Raw genomic sequence first — 15,864 nt, forward strand, 5'->3', positions numbered from 1 at the left:
ATATTAACTTAGAAATTCTAGATTTTTCCAGTCCAGTCACCCGATGTTTTTTTACCAATTACGCGGCTAGACTTGTAATTAATGGATTTTGTTGGCATCTATCTGATGATATTGCGAAACACTTTCTAGTGTTGTAGCAGTTTGTGCATGTACATGCTTCTTTTCAACTGCTACTAGCAAAGGAGTTACAGTGTAGAAAAATAATGTGCACACCCACACGGTAACAGAATCTTGGAGAAAAATGTCATTTTTTCTTTTAAATCGCAGCTGCAACAGTTGCAAATGCTTTCAAATGGTTTAAGGAGTGTCAAAGCATCACCAGAAAGAAGTACGGAAGTTGCATTCTAATGAATCACATCAACAAAACATGAATAACAGACAGATTGCTAGTAACAAATTTATTTTGTCCGCAGCAGGAGAACATAAAAAGAAAAAAGGAATAAAATTATTATATATTTTTGCTGAAAACTTCGCCCGCAAACTGATGGAATGGTAAGCCGTTTGCGGCAGAACCCAAAACACTGGTTATCATAACAAATCAAACTATGATAAAGAACATTTTTTGGAGAGCTACGTTATGCCTTTTATCAACAATTACAATGAACTTGAGTAAAGTACAGCAAAAACTGACAACACTTCAGTTGAGTTGTGTCAAAATGATACAGGAATATTGAAGATTTCAAGGGCAAGAATATGAACCCACAGAAGAATAATTCCACTGTAAAAGTATGAAATGGTAGTTTATTGCGAAAGAAACACATAAACCAGATCTGAGAATATCGTCACAGTACAACTTCTACAACATAAACTGTTTTTTTTTTATAATTTACAACAGAACAATCAGTTCGATTTCCAATTCCTGTAATGCTATTACCTTTTCCGAGCCTTTTATTTCTGTTGATGGATAACAAATTCCGGAATTATACATGTTATGTACTAAATGCTTTGGCTTGAAAAAAGCTTCTTAAAACGATACATCAGTTGTGGGAAAGCTGATAGGTGGCATAACCAAACCAAAAACAAAAACTCGTTCGTACTTCAACATTTTGATTTGTTTAATATTCTTTATTGAAACAACATTAACATAACTTGCGTTTCTTGCTTAGATCATTTGTATACTTTAAAAATGGTACGTTGTACATTGAGTGTTGTGTGACTAGATTCTGAATGAACAGGACTTGTGCACAATTATTTGGTACCTGTTCTCGAGGGAATAGTTTTATATTAAACGAATTCTTGGTATCGAAGCTCATTTATCTGAGCGATAATCATAATAAACAAATGTTAAGAGAGGTATTTGTTCAGCAAAAATATTCTGGGAGAACTTTCCGCACGCTAAGCAAATTGAGCGACTAAGCCGATTTTTCAAGCAACTAAGCGCTCGAAAGATTTCACGTTTGAAACGGCCGAAACCGTTTACGTCGACACGGGATGGATTCAAATGTTTATAATTGTTTCGTTACCTCATTTTTCACTTGTGGAATGGAATGATTTTAGACTGATTTGTAAGAAAACAAAACTCTGTTGAGTTTGTTGCATACGCGTGTTTGCCATTTGCTCGCCACTAACGGAACCGAAGCTCGTCCCATTTAAACACTTCTTCGGTACGCATGCGATTCGATCGAAGCGCCGATGCGATTGAAATCGGCGCACGGGCATGTCGGATCTAGAGTTTTTCAGGTTGAATTAGGTTCCAAGAGAAATTGCTTCTGACTTCATATCCGCACCAGCGCATGCATTATCGATCGTGCAATCATTGCTATCATGCACCGCGGTGCATCACCGTGACCCATCGATCGAGTCGCCTCCCATCCCCCCCCCCCCCACCATCTGCATGCGAATTGCCATCAAAGTGCCATCATTTTCGCATTTCCCTTCAGCAGCAGGCCCGCAAAACGGTATCGTTGTAATTATTCAGCGCAGATTGCACGATTGCTCTCGGCATTCAGTCGGTGGAAACGCCACCCAACCGAAACGACGCACCGGGGTTGGGACGGAGGGCGGCAGGCAGGCAGGCAGGGAAATGATGTTTAGAGTGAAATTTATTTCTCACATCCGTTCCAAGGCAATGCGCTGCACGGTACGGGGTGCCGATTTTATGCGAAGCATATGTGCGCGGCGTACCTGTACGACGCGCCCTCGCCAAGCCGGTTAACGATCGAACACATAACCATTTCTCACTCACGTAAGAAATATCCGGTAGACTTACAAGTACGCAGCATCCTTTCTCCTTCTGGGGTTACAGTTCTAAAAATAACGCCAATAGTTTCAACTCCCCCCTCAACGCCCAACACCTACAGCACGACCGTGAGAAGGCGACCCCATTCGGGTGGGGAAGAGTAAACCAAAAATTTCACACCCATCGGCGCACCCCCGTTCCCCCGGTTCGAAAATGCTGGAAAACTTGGTTTGTCTGCGGTTAAATTTAGAACGGGCAAACAAGCGAGAACGCTTCCCTTTCGAAAGCACGCACGCGAATTCAGCTTGTGTGGGTGAGCTCGAAGAAATTCGTTATCATTTCAAACCCATGCTCTATACGTTCGCACACCATCCAAGTCGAGCGTGTCACGGTGAATGGTTAGATTGTGAATAATTCATTCCATCTCTTCCCGTGCGTGCATCTTAATTAGCAAACGCTCGTCTTTTTTTTTGCGCGGGCGCGTAAGTGTGCCTGCCGTGGGCAGCGACCGTTTGATGCGAGTTTGAACTGTTCTGGTGTGAACGAGGAATGGGAATGAGGGAACGATGCACGATGCTGCTCGTTACGCATCTGTAAGCTGCTCCTGTTTTGTCATTGCAAATGGAAAAAGAAATAATGGCACGAACGGCACGAATAATGACAGTAGCGGTACCACAGAGATGAGTGGGACGTGCATGAAATAAATTGATCATAGTGCCTGCAGGAAGTTTGCCTGGCTGGTGCCAACGTTTTGAAAAGTGTAAACAAAATATAAATGCATCTGAAATTGTGTTGTGTAAACTCTAATCTTACGCATGTTGCCTGCATTTCCAGCCAAAGCAACAAGTTTAGGATAAAGTTTACACTGGGAGAAGAATAAATAGGATAACTGTACCAGTTTTCGGCAGGCTAGTGCAGCAGTCTCACAAAAATTACATGTTTTATTATTTTTCATGAAAGTGATGTTATTTTCATTAATAAACTATGGTAATATGTTTATGCTATTTTTTATTTGCCGTTTCAAAAACATTTTTTAGAAATATTCGTGAAAATCCAAATTTTCGGCAGTCTGTTCCTATTTTCGGCAGACTGTGTTCCTATTTCCAGCAACGCGAATTTAGATCAGAAATTCTTTTATCAATTTAAATAGGTAGAAATAATATTTATAACAGTTTACCACTCTTACTTTCCTGAGGTTGATATTAAAAAGCACTTTAATAATAAATTTTGTGTTGGTCACTCTGGTCATCGTGCTGCCCGTTTTGATAACCTTTTTGATTTGACATACAAACAAAGCAGCCATTAAAGAAAAGTGACAGCATGCCGGTTATAGCTTACGGCACCGTATTTATCGTATCCGATAGAAGAAATTTCGTAGTAAATGTCGACATACGCATTGAAGCGTTCTGAACATATTTTAAAGGAATATTCAGCCAAATCCATGGTGTGTTATTGCTACGAGTTTCGGCAGGAGCCCACAACTTTAAGCTGTCAAAAATGAACATTTACTGTGTACCTATTTTCGGTACCATTTTAAGAGAAAAATAACTTGTTCGTCGTGATTTTAAAATTCCAAACAAGTAAGAATAAATCAAACGAACATAATTTATTTTTAATATACACCACACTTTGATTGTTTTATTTTCCTGGTTCTGTTAATCACCATACCTACCGAAGTATTGGCCTGGCAGCAAATCTGCCGAAAATTTTTGAGCTGTGTACAATTTTTTGATATTTTGAAAAATACGCAAAGAAATGGTGTGAAACTTCGTGTATGAATAGCAAATGAGTATACTTTTACTACAAAATTGTGTTTTATGACATTTTTTACCAGATTTGTGCAGAATTTCACGTTTTTAGTTACCCTGTTGAAAGTAGGCACACTACCGAAAACTGGTACAGTTACCCTAGAATCAAATTATGAACCTATGCGCATTTCTGCTGAATTAGTCAATAATATTTGATTCAAATAATTGGTTCGGTGCTGAACCTGGTTCTCTTTTAACATTCGTTCAAGTGACTGATCGATTAGCCCAGCGTGTAAGCCGACCGGTCACACATCACTAGTACAGCGTTCAGTTCCCAAACAAACATCGTGTAACGCTGCGCGCGCTTGGTAGAATACGTACGTGTCTCTGCTCAATTGAGATATATACTGCCATCTGATAGAAGAGCATTTTAAAACTAAAATGAGTTATTTCGAACACGCAAATACCTATTTCCTTGACGCCAGTACAAATCAAAATCTCATTCGCTTGTGTTCCTTTCTTTCCATTATACTGCTTGGAGCGTGCGTGCATGTGTGCTTGTGTACAGCAACTTTTCCTCCCTTTTCTCACTGAATGACTCATACGTGTTGCTACCGAACCTCTATCCAATCTCCTCCCACCTTCCGCCTAATGAATGAATGCAATCCTTCCAGCAGCCACTTAAAAAACGAACCCAATGCTTTAATTATGATGCGCGCACGGATGATACTTTGCAACAAAATAAGTATGTATGAATATGCACAACACCATCTTAAGTCCACCGTGACACACTCAAACACACATAAGGGTATGGAGGAAGCTTTCCCACTTGTCGCCCTCCATTGCACCGTTGCGTTTTGCTTTTTTTTTGTTGCTTCCCCCATTATATGCAGATCCCCGTCGTCTTATTCGATGATGCGCAAACAGGGATGCATTAGCGACGTGTGTGTGTGTGTGTGTGTGTGTGTGTGTGTGTGTGTGTGTGTGTGTGTGTGTGTGTGTGTGTGCGTGTGTGTGTGTGTGTGTGTGTGTTTGTAAGCCGGAAAACTAGCGAAAGGTGTGAGCTACGATGATTGCCCCGAGGGCGCGTTTTGCTTTTTACCGAGTGTGTTTGCCGACACTTTTTCACGTGTTAAAATACACACACACACACACATGAGGCTTAGGGGGGGGGAGAGATTCACACTCTTCATTTTGTTGCAGGTAAAGGCTCTGGGATGGCGAAGAGTGGCAGAAAAGACGGATGTAATTGTTTTCAAAACAATCAGTGCATCCCAACTGAGAGCGATTTCCCAATGCGTTTCGTGTACGGACGAGTGGAAAACCCTCTTTGGAGCGTTGGCAGTGGCTAGGGGCGGATAGGAAAAAGGCCCACGGCACAGCACGAAATCGTGCGGAACTGCGCTTTGCATAGGGCCGCGGGCATGCGAGCGAACCGGCGGGCAGTAAGCCGTAGTAAGACAATTTCCAGAGCGGGGTAGGTGTGAAAAACGATGTGCAATGAGATGCGTTGCGGGATGAGATGGAAGGGTCCGTTAGTTGGGTACCAACCATTCCTTTCCCTCGCGTTTTCCCTCGCTTTAGCTGGTGGGTCTCTTTCATCGAGCCGTATCTCGCATCCGATTTTCATCACGGGCGTGCAATATTTCATCAAAAAAATTGCCGACGCACGAAAGGTGGGGATTACGGGTTTGGGAAACTGTTTGCATCGTTTAAATTTAGCAACCACGGCCAACAAGGGGGTAGTTTCAAGGGGATGGGGAGGGTAGTTGGGAGCGCTAAAACATGTGCTTTTGCACTGCGGCATGACTCACGACGGTGCGTCGATTTTTCCAAACCGCCCCGGACTGAGCCGGATGGGTAAACGGCTGGCGGTTGGGCCGCAGCCATCATTCCACAAGCTCATCAGTTTTGCCACCGGCCGTACGACCAGTGACGGCGACTAGAACACGGGCGGGACCGGTGGTTTTGAGAGGACGCATAAACAAAGCGCCTTGGCCAAAAGGGATCGGAGACGCGCTTGCGATGCTGATGAGTCAGCTCGGGGCGTGCTTGGAATGGCACAAGGCCAGAACGCGCGCGCGCGCGCTCGCAATCAAACGCACAGACACGTGGGGGAATGTGCGGGAGTGTTGACGTGGCCGAAGGTAACCAAATCGTTCAATTTTTAGGTCGAGCGAGCGTCCTAAGTGTCCTTTTCCCGACCGGGTGGGGGGTGGTTTACCTTTCCGTGTATAAACCGAGACCTAAACTATTAATTACAGCTGACCCGAACTCGCCACTACGCGGGGATATTTTTAGCTTCCCAAGACCTTCACTACCTGTCCTAGGGGTGAAAATAGCAGACTCCTTAAACCGTTCGCTGTGTCCAGCGTTTGGAGGTGTAAATGCTTCGCCGCACCTCAATGTTAAACCAATTTGGCTCCCCCAATCCACCGCTGACTGACGCTGACTGCACTGTCACCTGCCTAACGGGTGACCAAATATGGCCAATCTAGCATCGGAGGGCGGAGTTTTAATCAGCACGCGTTCGATTGGACCAGTTTCGCCAGTGCAACCTACCTGCCACAGTGGACGTCCAGGCATGATGGTGATTAGGCTGGTCGGTAGTGGTGTGAGTCTGCCGCAAAAGGGTGCGATGCGATTCTGCGTAACGCTTCGCACTCGGTGGCTGAGCTGTTTGTCGCACGGGTTGATTGATGGAGCAGCAGCGGCTCGCTACCTGCTAGGAGCTGGAGGTGGGAATTTGTACCGCACGTAGTCGGCGTCTTCACACGATCACACAAATGCCTTGCTCGCTTTCACAGGCAACACTCTGGATAGGCACTACGACACTGCTGGGAGGGATGAAAATTGGGGAAGGTAAAGTGTAAGCAGGTACGACGCGGTTTGATTTTTTTTTGTTTGGTTTAAGCCAGATCGCCTTAAAAGGACTGGATCCGATTCTGATGCGTGCGTGACGGGATCTCGTACACTGTCCTTTCTGGATGTCTGTACGCACGGATCACGCACACCTGTAACGTCAAAATCACTGTACACACAAAAACGCAACCACGGACACACACTTGCAAAAAAAATCTTATTGGAGCATTCACACAAACAGCGAAGATAAACAAAATGGTAGAAATTAGTACACCGTGGGTAGTGACGCTACTGGAGCACGCAGAGTAAAATGCAAACAAAACTTCGGGAAATAAACAACAACAACAACCAAATGCGAATTACTACGGGCAGTGATTGCAGGCAGCGGCAAATGCTGAGACTACTGAGTGTGTTTGTTGTTTACGGCCGGCGTGGTTTTGCGAACTGCTCAAGGCAACGGCTGAGAACTGAATACGCGCAAACGGTGGAACGCGTGCCGTGTTATATATATAGACAATCAGGCCGGCGCGCGGGGAACCATCCGAAGATCCGAAGCATCTGCCTGCAATCGCACCCGGAACGCACTCCGCCGTCCGCACCCCGCCCATGCGTAGTTTATGGGTCATCTACGCTTCAACACGCCGCGGAGCAGGAGAGGATGGACGCGCTTACTATCCACTACCCGGCGGGATTTCACTAGCCAGCACCACACTCTCCTCAGCTGACGCTGGCTTCTTCCAGGCTGCACTAGCACGGTCTCGCACTCACTCTCGCACTTTTGGAGCACTTTGCGCAAGCAGCTGATAATGGGTATGCAGCAGCAGCAAGAGACTTTGAATTTGAATTCGATCCGCCCTGGGGCTATGCATAAACCAGTACGGTTCCAGCCGGGTAGGCGCGGAAGGGCGAGTGATGATAAAACGGATTGCACCGAAGGCATCCAATTCCTGCACGTATCTAGCTGAAGCGCTTGCAACATGATCCACGCATCGTACGCGGTTTGGTATTTATTAGTTTGTTGTTTTTTTTTTTATTTTGTTTCCTCTCTCCCAATGTTTGCGTGGAGAAACTCGCCACTCCGGGAGACTACGGGGTTGCACACTGAGATTAGATAGTACATATGGAGAGGTGCCCGAGGGGCAGTACAGAAATCAGAACGTTCGTTGCGGACACCTTTGTCATGCTAGGTCGGCTGGAATAAATGCTCCACAGCCCCTGGAGCATTGGGACATAAGCTGTACAGCTAAAGCCCTTTGGAACAGACATCTTGGAGCCTCTGCCACTGGGTTCTTCTGTGATCTAGGAAGCTCACGGGAAGGCATGGTACAGTACGCTAATTGCTTGCACACTTCAATGTCCTCCAACTTCTTACATTTGCGTGCTGGCTCAAACGTTGTGGACTGAGAGTGTGGATTAGTAATATTTTTTTATGCACAACGGTTAATTTACCAACGAAAGCCTCTTAGAAGAGCAGATAAACTGTTGTTGAAGGGGTAAAAAAACAATGTTTCCAAATTGAAAACTGATTGCAATTTTTATTCAACTCAAATGAACAAAGTTATTACTGCACTAATGAAGGTACTCCTCTGCATGTTGGAATGCGCATCCGATTAATGGTGCGATGAACAGACTTAGTTACGAACAAAAAAAATCAAACCAGACAGAAAACAATACAATAAACTCCAATTGTAATGCTAAAATGCCATACCCAACATAAGCTCATAAGCTGGTTGATCAACTTATCAAAATTGCGATTGCGGCTCCGATATCACGATCATTGAGAAATTAAGAAAGTAAAACTGCTGCCGCTGCTGCTGCTGCTGCTGCTCCGCACGAACGGCCATCAATTTCAAACGCACGATATCGCTATCAATCAACGGTGGCGCGTGAACAGCGTGTGCGTTACACGCGAGCGAGCGAGAAAAAAAGAACGAGCAGGAGAGGAAAAAAATGCACCACTCGACGATAGCGTTAATCGATGGTTTATAAAAATGAATAACGCACAAATCAAACCCGCTGGTGCATATCAGAAGTTCAATGTTATGCGTGTTGTGCGATAAAAAGGGGCATTTTGCTTTTGCCGGAGGCTTTACAGTGCCGGTCCAGTGCTGCTGGTTGTGGAGTACAATTTGTTCCTGGTCGTGCCTTGCTTGGGCACACTTACGGTCACAGCACATCGTGCTGAAAATATATATTATTTGTCAACCTTTTTGTCGTTGTTTTTTTGCTTTTCAGCTCCTACACTCGATTTAGTGGTTCGATGTTATAATATATACTTCTACCTTTTGATATTTTGTTCATTTTGTTGTTTTTGACATTCCCTTACAGTGTCATTTCTCTCAGAATGATTCTTACGAGAAGATGAAAGAGTTTATCGCTTTGGATTAGGCCCCACTGAGGTTACATACTAATGGACCTTGAGCTACTCCCCATTCATTTTGACCTTCCTGGATTCCTTTCCTGGGGGGTCTTTGAGACTTTGGGTCCAACTCGGTCGCTGAGTTTGCGTTCTGCTTAATCTGCACCTGCATGCAGCAAGAAATGAGTTTTCTTATTCTTTTAGATTTTCTCATGCAGCGGTACCGCTTTCCTGGGAAGTTGATCCGGCTGATAGAGGCCACCATGAACGGGGTGCAGTGCAAGATGAGAGTATCGCTCTTGACGTCGGAATCGTTCGAATCCCACAAAAGTCTGAGGCAAAGTGACGGACTCTCCTATCTGCTCTACAAAATTGCCCTGGTAGGTGTCATTCGAAACGCGGGGCTAGACGACGACATCGGTGCCACGATCCTCTACCGGTCTCTCCTATTTCTTGGCTTCGCTGATGACATTGACATCGGCAGGACAACAACGAAGGTTTGTGAGGCACACACCCGACTCAAGCGGCGCTCTGGCACCAATCGAACACGACATCGAACAAGAAAAAAGTATGGGATTTTACATGTTTAATTTGATAATCAACAAATGGATCTTGTCAAATCCCATACATTTTTACAGGGGTTCTCTTATCTCGAAACGGTCGTTACTTCAGACAATGACATCAGCAGCGAAATCCGGAGACGCATTGTGCATGAGAATCGTGTATACTATGGGCTTCACCGACTGCTGAGATCCAGAAGACTTGTGAGAGATATCGCACATTGATTCGCCCGGTAGTCCTCTATGGTCCACGACTCTTGGACCATCCGAGCGGATGCAAACTCTCTGATCATGTTTAAGCGACGCATCGTCCGGAGCATCTTTCGCGGTGTGTTTGCATGGAGCGTGGAGGAGAAGAATGAACCACGAGCTTGCTGAGCTGTACGGCGAACTGAGCATCCTGACGGTGGCGAAGACTGGTGATGGTAGGGGCATGTCATGGGGATGCCGGACTCAGGCCCCACCAAGAAGGTGTTCGACAACGAACCCCAGTTCAGCATAAGGCGCAGGGGAGCACAGCAAACTCGATGACTGGATCAGGTGAAATAAGACCTATCGGAGATCGAGTGTCTACATGGATGGGAGGCTGCAGTTAGGGACCGAGCATCCTGGAGAATTCTACTCCCGAACAATACTATATCTCGCTGAAAGAGTCAATTATATGCCCGAACGAATCAACAACTCGCTGAACATGTCAGTAATATCATTGAAAACCCTGTAAGTGAAGTGGAACTGCACTTAAACCTATTCAGGTACTGGGACTGTTTCTGAGCTCATAGTGGTATTGGAACTTTGCTTGAACCCAATTCAGTCCTGGATTTCAATTCCAACCCGTACCGTTACTGGAACTGGCTCGGAATCCATACTGGCCCTGAAGCTAACCCTAAGACTATATTGGTCCTGGAAATGATTCAGCAGCAGTATCGGTCCAGTAACTGATCCTGAACGCTTACTGATCTGAGAGCTGATCCTGAACCTATTTTTATCCCGGATCTAATCCCCAGCGTATACTCGCCATAGAACTGATCTGGAACTTGAACCCATACCTTTCACTACGGGAACTGATCCGTCGTCCTGAATCTATATTGATCCTGCGATTGATCTGAAATCCATGCTGTCCTGGAAGTAATGCAGTAACCATACCATTCCTGTAAATAACATACCATTCCCTAACTCATACTTGCCCTAGAAATGATCCCCAACCCATATTATTCTTAGAATTGTTAAGCTTATATCTGTCCTGGAAATGATTCAGAGCCCACACCAGTTCTGTAAGTTATTTTAAACACACATATTATTGGAACTCATCCTATCCGGAAAGCGCCACCTTTTTTTTATTCCGAACAAATTAAAGTACAGGCGGTCCCCGAGATACACGGTACCTCTTATACGCGGATTCAGAGATACGCGGTTTCCTAAATTTGACAGTTCTTTGAGCAAATTGTACTGATTTGACCCATCTATTGTAAAATGCCAAATAATTTCTGTTTCGATCGGATGTTAAAAACTATTTCAAAAGGTTTGAAACTGTTATTTCATTCAGAATCATATCAAATAATTGATTAAGTGGCTAAAACCACCCCCTAGTTGCAAATTTACACGAAAATTAGTGATATTTTGGCTAGAAATCACGAGATTCGACTTACGCGGAAATTCGAGACACGCGGTTTTTTGCGGCCGTTTTCGGTCCCCATTAACCGTGTATCTCGAAGACCGCCAGTACTTGTATCTGTCACATACAAAAAATGAATCACGAATCCATGTCATACCAGGAACTGACCCCTCTGCTCCCGGGGAATCCACGTAACTCAAATATCAAGAATCTAAAATTAATTTGATTACTAGGTATTTTTTATGAAACTAGGTCCTTATAAATATTTTTTTTTTATTTGATACGATTTGTACATAACATACTAATATTTCTGGCTTTCAAACGGAATAATTTGTTTTAAACAAAAATGCAATTTATACTGCATTGGACAAATCTTCAAGCAAATTGTACTGATTTGACAATTGATCAGTCAAATTTAGAAAACCACGTATCTTCGAATCCGCGTAAGTCGAGAACCGAGTAACTCTAGAACAGATTGTACCTACTCTAATTCAGAAACTGATTCCAACGCCATACTAGTCCATGGACCATTAACCCCAGTTTTTAGACAGATTCGCCGTAAACATTCAGTGTAAAAATGCAGCAATCAAAGAAGGTAGGAGTATCCAGATCGTGCATTACCACATAACTGTAGAAATTAAAAATTCGAATTTGTTTATACCTCACACATACACCTTGACATCCTCACACATACACCTTTTCTTTATGTACATCTTGTTTGTGCGATCACAACTAGGTTTAAGTATCTCAGGCAATACTGTCAAATAGAGATGTCATTCGTGATTTGAGCGCTAGAACTGAAAACACGCAACTCTTCAGCCTTCAGTTAATTCTTCCGAAATCAAATAGAGATAACATAACTATAATTTGTTTATACAGCTAGTTTTATTTTAAATTTTGATTATTTTTATGATGATGCGATATGATTTATTTTATTTTTTAATTAAATTTTGAAAAATGGAAACTTCTAAGCGGCTGTCATAAAGATCAAATCTTATTCAAAAGAATGCAGCAAAATCGCATACGAAAGAGCTGTAAACATTCCCTCCAATAGACACTGATGTGGTTTTATGGTTCATTTATTTGCTTCATTTGATTGGCCGTTATTTCAATGTTACGTTTTAAATTGCAACGACCTTTTCAAACGAATTGTTACAAAACTTTCAGTTGTTGTTAAATTGTGAAATATTTCGACACCACATTGTGAACGTTGACACTGAAATGTTTCCCATAGCACACACGCACACACGCAAACATAACATGCAAACACCATTTGACAGCACTTGTGCGCGTACAAAAATTCATCTTGCCCAAACGGTCGGACGTTTCGAGCTGTTTACACAAATCGGCGGCCCGGTTTCCTTTGTGCCGAGAAAATAGAACCTCTCTGTAATATTTACGTGTGAAAGCCCCGACTGCAGCACAGCAAGGCAAAATGGCTACTTCGCAGGATCACTGCATTACGCTGCAAGGTTCCGCGGCCATCATCCACGAGTATCTGAGTAAGTTGCGTTAAGCCGGCGGATTTCGGCATAGAATGTCGTTAATGATCATCTGCCATATTTTCCCCTCCCCCCGCACATACTCTCTACGAGCAGAGTATAGCTCGCACTCGATCATCTTTCAGCGGGGCATCTATCCGGCCAGCGACTTCCTGCCAATAGAGTACAACGGTGTGCCGATGATGGTTTCGCGCGACTCGCGCATCAAAGAGTACATCGACTTGATCATGGAACAGGTCCACGGTAAGCCATCGTCGCTTTGTTTTGTTTGCTGTCGCTGGATGCTCATTTCTACCTCCTCCCCCGTAATGGGATCGTTTGCAGATTTGATCATGAAGCGGATGATCACCAAGGTGACGATGTGCATCGTGACGGTGGAGAGCAAGGAGGTGGTGGAGCGCTGGGACTTTAACATCCAGCCGACGTACGACGGGGAGCAGGGCGAGGAGCCGGCCGTACCGAAGGCGCTGAAGAAGATCCAGTCGGAGATACGGGACGTGATGCGGCAGATCGTGGCCACGATCAGCTTTCTGCCCTGTCTCGACCAGCGCTGCACCTTCGACATCATGCTGCACACGGTCGGCGAGGTGTTCGAGGCCAACCCGACCATGATCAAGCAGTTCCGCGAGGAAGATATTGCCAGCATCGAGATCGAGGGTGCGCAATCGATTGCGCTGAAGCAGTTCAGCACCGGGCTGCAGACGGTCGACACGAAGGTGGTGTACCGGGTGACCGATCCCTAGTGGGCAGGCGACCGATCGACCCTTTTGCCTTTGTTTTATTACCAGTTTAAGTATTTTTTCAACCTTTTTGCATTCATAAAATTGACATTAAGTGGCTGTGATGGGTGGGAGACAGCGTGCATTTGTTAATAAGACGATTATATCGAGCGGAATGGCTTTCTTTCATTACATTGGACAGTTCTCAGTGATTGGCAATGTACGTGTTAAAGGTGGAACTCGAGCCAGTTCACGCGGAAAGAAAAGGCCTTCAGCGTCCTAAGTCCCAATCGAAAACGGGTTCATAGGAAAAGGTTGGTTTCTGCCCGAAAGGAGATATTGTAACAAATTGTGCATTAAACTTTCCGCTAGCATTCTCGTGGTAGTCTATGCAGCGAAAGTGGTGATTAATAGCACTTTTCGAATGGGGCAGAGTGACTCGGATGAGACCTTAAACCAATCCTAGGAAAGGCCAACATAGAAAATCGTTAAGGTACTGAATTAAATCTCACGTTTATTTAACAAAATCGGTTCTTATATATAGTGGAATCCCTCATAACGAGTTAAATCTGTTCCAATGACTCACTCGTTGTGCAAAAAGCACGTTATGTGGGATGATGATGAGTTCCACCTCTTACCTCGACAATTGATTGAGAGGAACGAATTTATCATTAGGATATTAAATTTACAACTTAGAAGATTATTAGATATTCAACAAAATCAGAGAGCTACAGTCTCATCCATAATAGGTGGAAACGGTTTACAGCCTACAACATAGTTGACCACAATAGGTCTGTCCATCTCAAACCCCAACACATGAGTCCATAACGATCCGATCCTCGCGCGTGTGTCTCAATAGATTGTAGCGCGATATTTTTAGTATTTTAAAAAACAAACGAAAATTAATAAGAAAATTTCATCATCATCGCTCACGCAAGTAATGGTAATGCAGTGTACTAAACAAAACGAGATACAACGATTATCTTACATCAAAATTGTTTGATTCTAAAGCATGCGGTTTCAAACTGTCATCCGCTGCGGGTGTCAAATTCCATACATTTTCAGAAAACGAACGCACGCCCACATTAGAGATCACTTTAGCCATCACATTAGCCGATAACATTCTAGGAAGCCTGGGCTCATCATGTGCCCTGCGTGTTCTATGTGCATGTATATTGTTACCCCGGATCATCCTTTCCCCCAAGTACACAGGTACATGTCCATTTAGTAGTTTGTAGATGAACACCATAGGTTAGGTAGATTATTCTTTGCCTCATGGACATCCATTGCAAAATATTGAGCATAATTTCTGACGCGGTAAAACGACCAAAGTTTAGCACAGCTCTCATACCTCTGTTCTGAATCTTTTGAAGTCGCGATAATTTAGTTCCCGAAGCCAGAAAAAAGTATAGAAGGGCAGTAAGTAATGTACGATCCGAATGTGTTGTGTAGTTCAATGTTTCCCTCCAAATTAATAACATTCCTAAGCCTTGTAAGAACGCTACATTTGCTGGCCATTTTCTTAATCACATCATCAATAATTAAAGCGCAATCTGTCATCTACCATTACTCCAAGATATTTAATGTCTGTTGCTAGTAATCCATTGATCAGTTCTTAGTATCGCCAAAATATTGTTCAAAAGGAAGTTATGTAGCAATTAAACTGAATACACTACCTCAATTACTCCACCTGTCGATAAGCACAACAAAACTGTCAGCTCCGCTATCTGAACTAAAAAGAGTTATCTAGTCGTAGAGCGAACGCGCCCACGGGACACTTTTCCCCCACATTTATACCTGCGTCTTTTGGAAATAGCTTGATTTTTAACGAATCATAGTATTGAAACTCGAATCTCGTTATCCGAAAAATAATCGTTATAAGGGGTACTCGTTTTGAGGGGTTCTACTGTACTAACATTTGATGGCGTGAAACTTGTGAAAATATTGTGCCTTTTTTCGGAAATCTATCTACTTCAGAAGAAATTTGGTCATTTTTGTGCTTTATCAATTTGGCACTTCACGGGGAACACTTTGAGAATTTATACATAATTGCACAGGCTCCTTCGGTGGCAAAGTTCACCATCCACCGGAAAAGAGTACAACAACGCAAATGATGTCATGTGGATTTTGGGATAATTTTGCGTTAATATGAACTGCTAAAGTATAATTGTATTTTTCCACCCATTTTTTGTCATAAATCGTTGCAATGATGATGTGTTGCTTGGGCGAATAATGAAGATATGGTAACCTGTTTTCCAACGACTAAATTCACTCGCCAAACCCAGTCTAAACCCTCAACGGGAATTAAAGAAATGCGTACACC

At 43.7% G+C, this 15,864-nt stretch overlaps 2 protein-coding genes across 11 annotated transcripts in view; one reads left to right on the forward strand and one right to left on the reverse strand.

Moving 5' to 3' along the window:
- Nucleotides 1-7,284, reverse strand: part of LOC121599175 (muscle-specific protein 20-like) — a 30,957-nt gene extending 23,673 nt beyond the window's left edge. Inside the window, exons 1-3 of one of the 10 annotated variants that reach the window (XM_041926836.1) lie at nucleotides 7,156-7,284; nucleotides 6,993-7,005; nucleotides 6,490-6,761 (exon numbers count right to left, since the gene is read on the reverse strand). In XM_041926836.1, coding sequence (XP_041782770.1) covers nucleotides 6,490-6,513 — 24 coding nt within the window. In that variant the 5' untranslated portion in view covers nucleotides 6,514-6,761; nucleotides 6,993-7,005; nucleotides 7,156-7,284. Of the gene's footprint in view, nucleotides 1-6,489; nucleotides 6,765-6,992; nucleotides 7,006-7,061 lie in introns of all 10 variants that reach the window. The other 9 variants (XM_041926829.1, XM_041926775.1, XM_041926792.1 and 6 more) reach the window with 9 other exon arrangements.
- Nucleotides 7,285-12,597: 5,313 nt separating this feature from the next.
- Nucleotides 12,598-15,323, forward strand: LOC121598258 (mitotic spindle assembly checkpoint protein MAD2A). Its single transcript, XM_041924845.1, has 3 exons — nucleotides 12,598-12,822; nucleotides 12,919-13,065; nucleotides 13,147-15,323. The coding sequence occupies exons 1-3, from the start codon at nucleotides 12,756-12,758 to the stop codon at nucleotides 13,563-13,565; spliced, it is 633 nt and encodes a 210-aa protein (XP_041780779.1). The 5' UTR covers nucleotides 12,598-12,755; the 3' UTR covers nucleotides 13,566-15,323.
- Nucleotides 15,324-15,864: the final 541 nt, after the last annotated feature.

The sequence above is a fragment of the Anopheles merus genome, chromosome X (assembly GCF_017562075.2).
Source record: "Anopheles merus strain MAF chromosome X, AmerM5.1, whole genome shotgun sequence".
NCBI classification, from domain to species: domain Eukaryota; kingdom Metazoa; phylum Arthropoda; class Insecta; order Diptera; family Culicidae; genus Anopheles; species Anopheles merus.

Bases quoted from the DNA above. Each gene is read 5' to 3' on its own strand.
- LOC121598258 (XM_041924845.1), top strand. From the start codon at position 12,756: ATGGCTACTTCGCAGGATCACTGCATTACGCTGCAAGGTTCCGCGGCC. The intron at 12,823-12,918 runs GTAAGTTGCGTT...CTCTACGAGCAG, and splicing joins CATCATCCACGAGTATCTGA to AGTATAGCTCGCACTCGATC. The intron at 13,066-13,146 runs GTAAGCCATCGT...GATCGTTTGCAG, and splicing joins GATCATGGAACAGGTCCACG to ATTTGATCATGAAGCGGATG.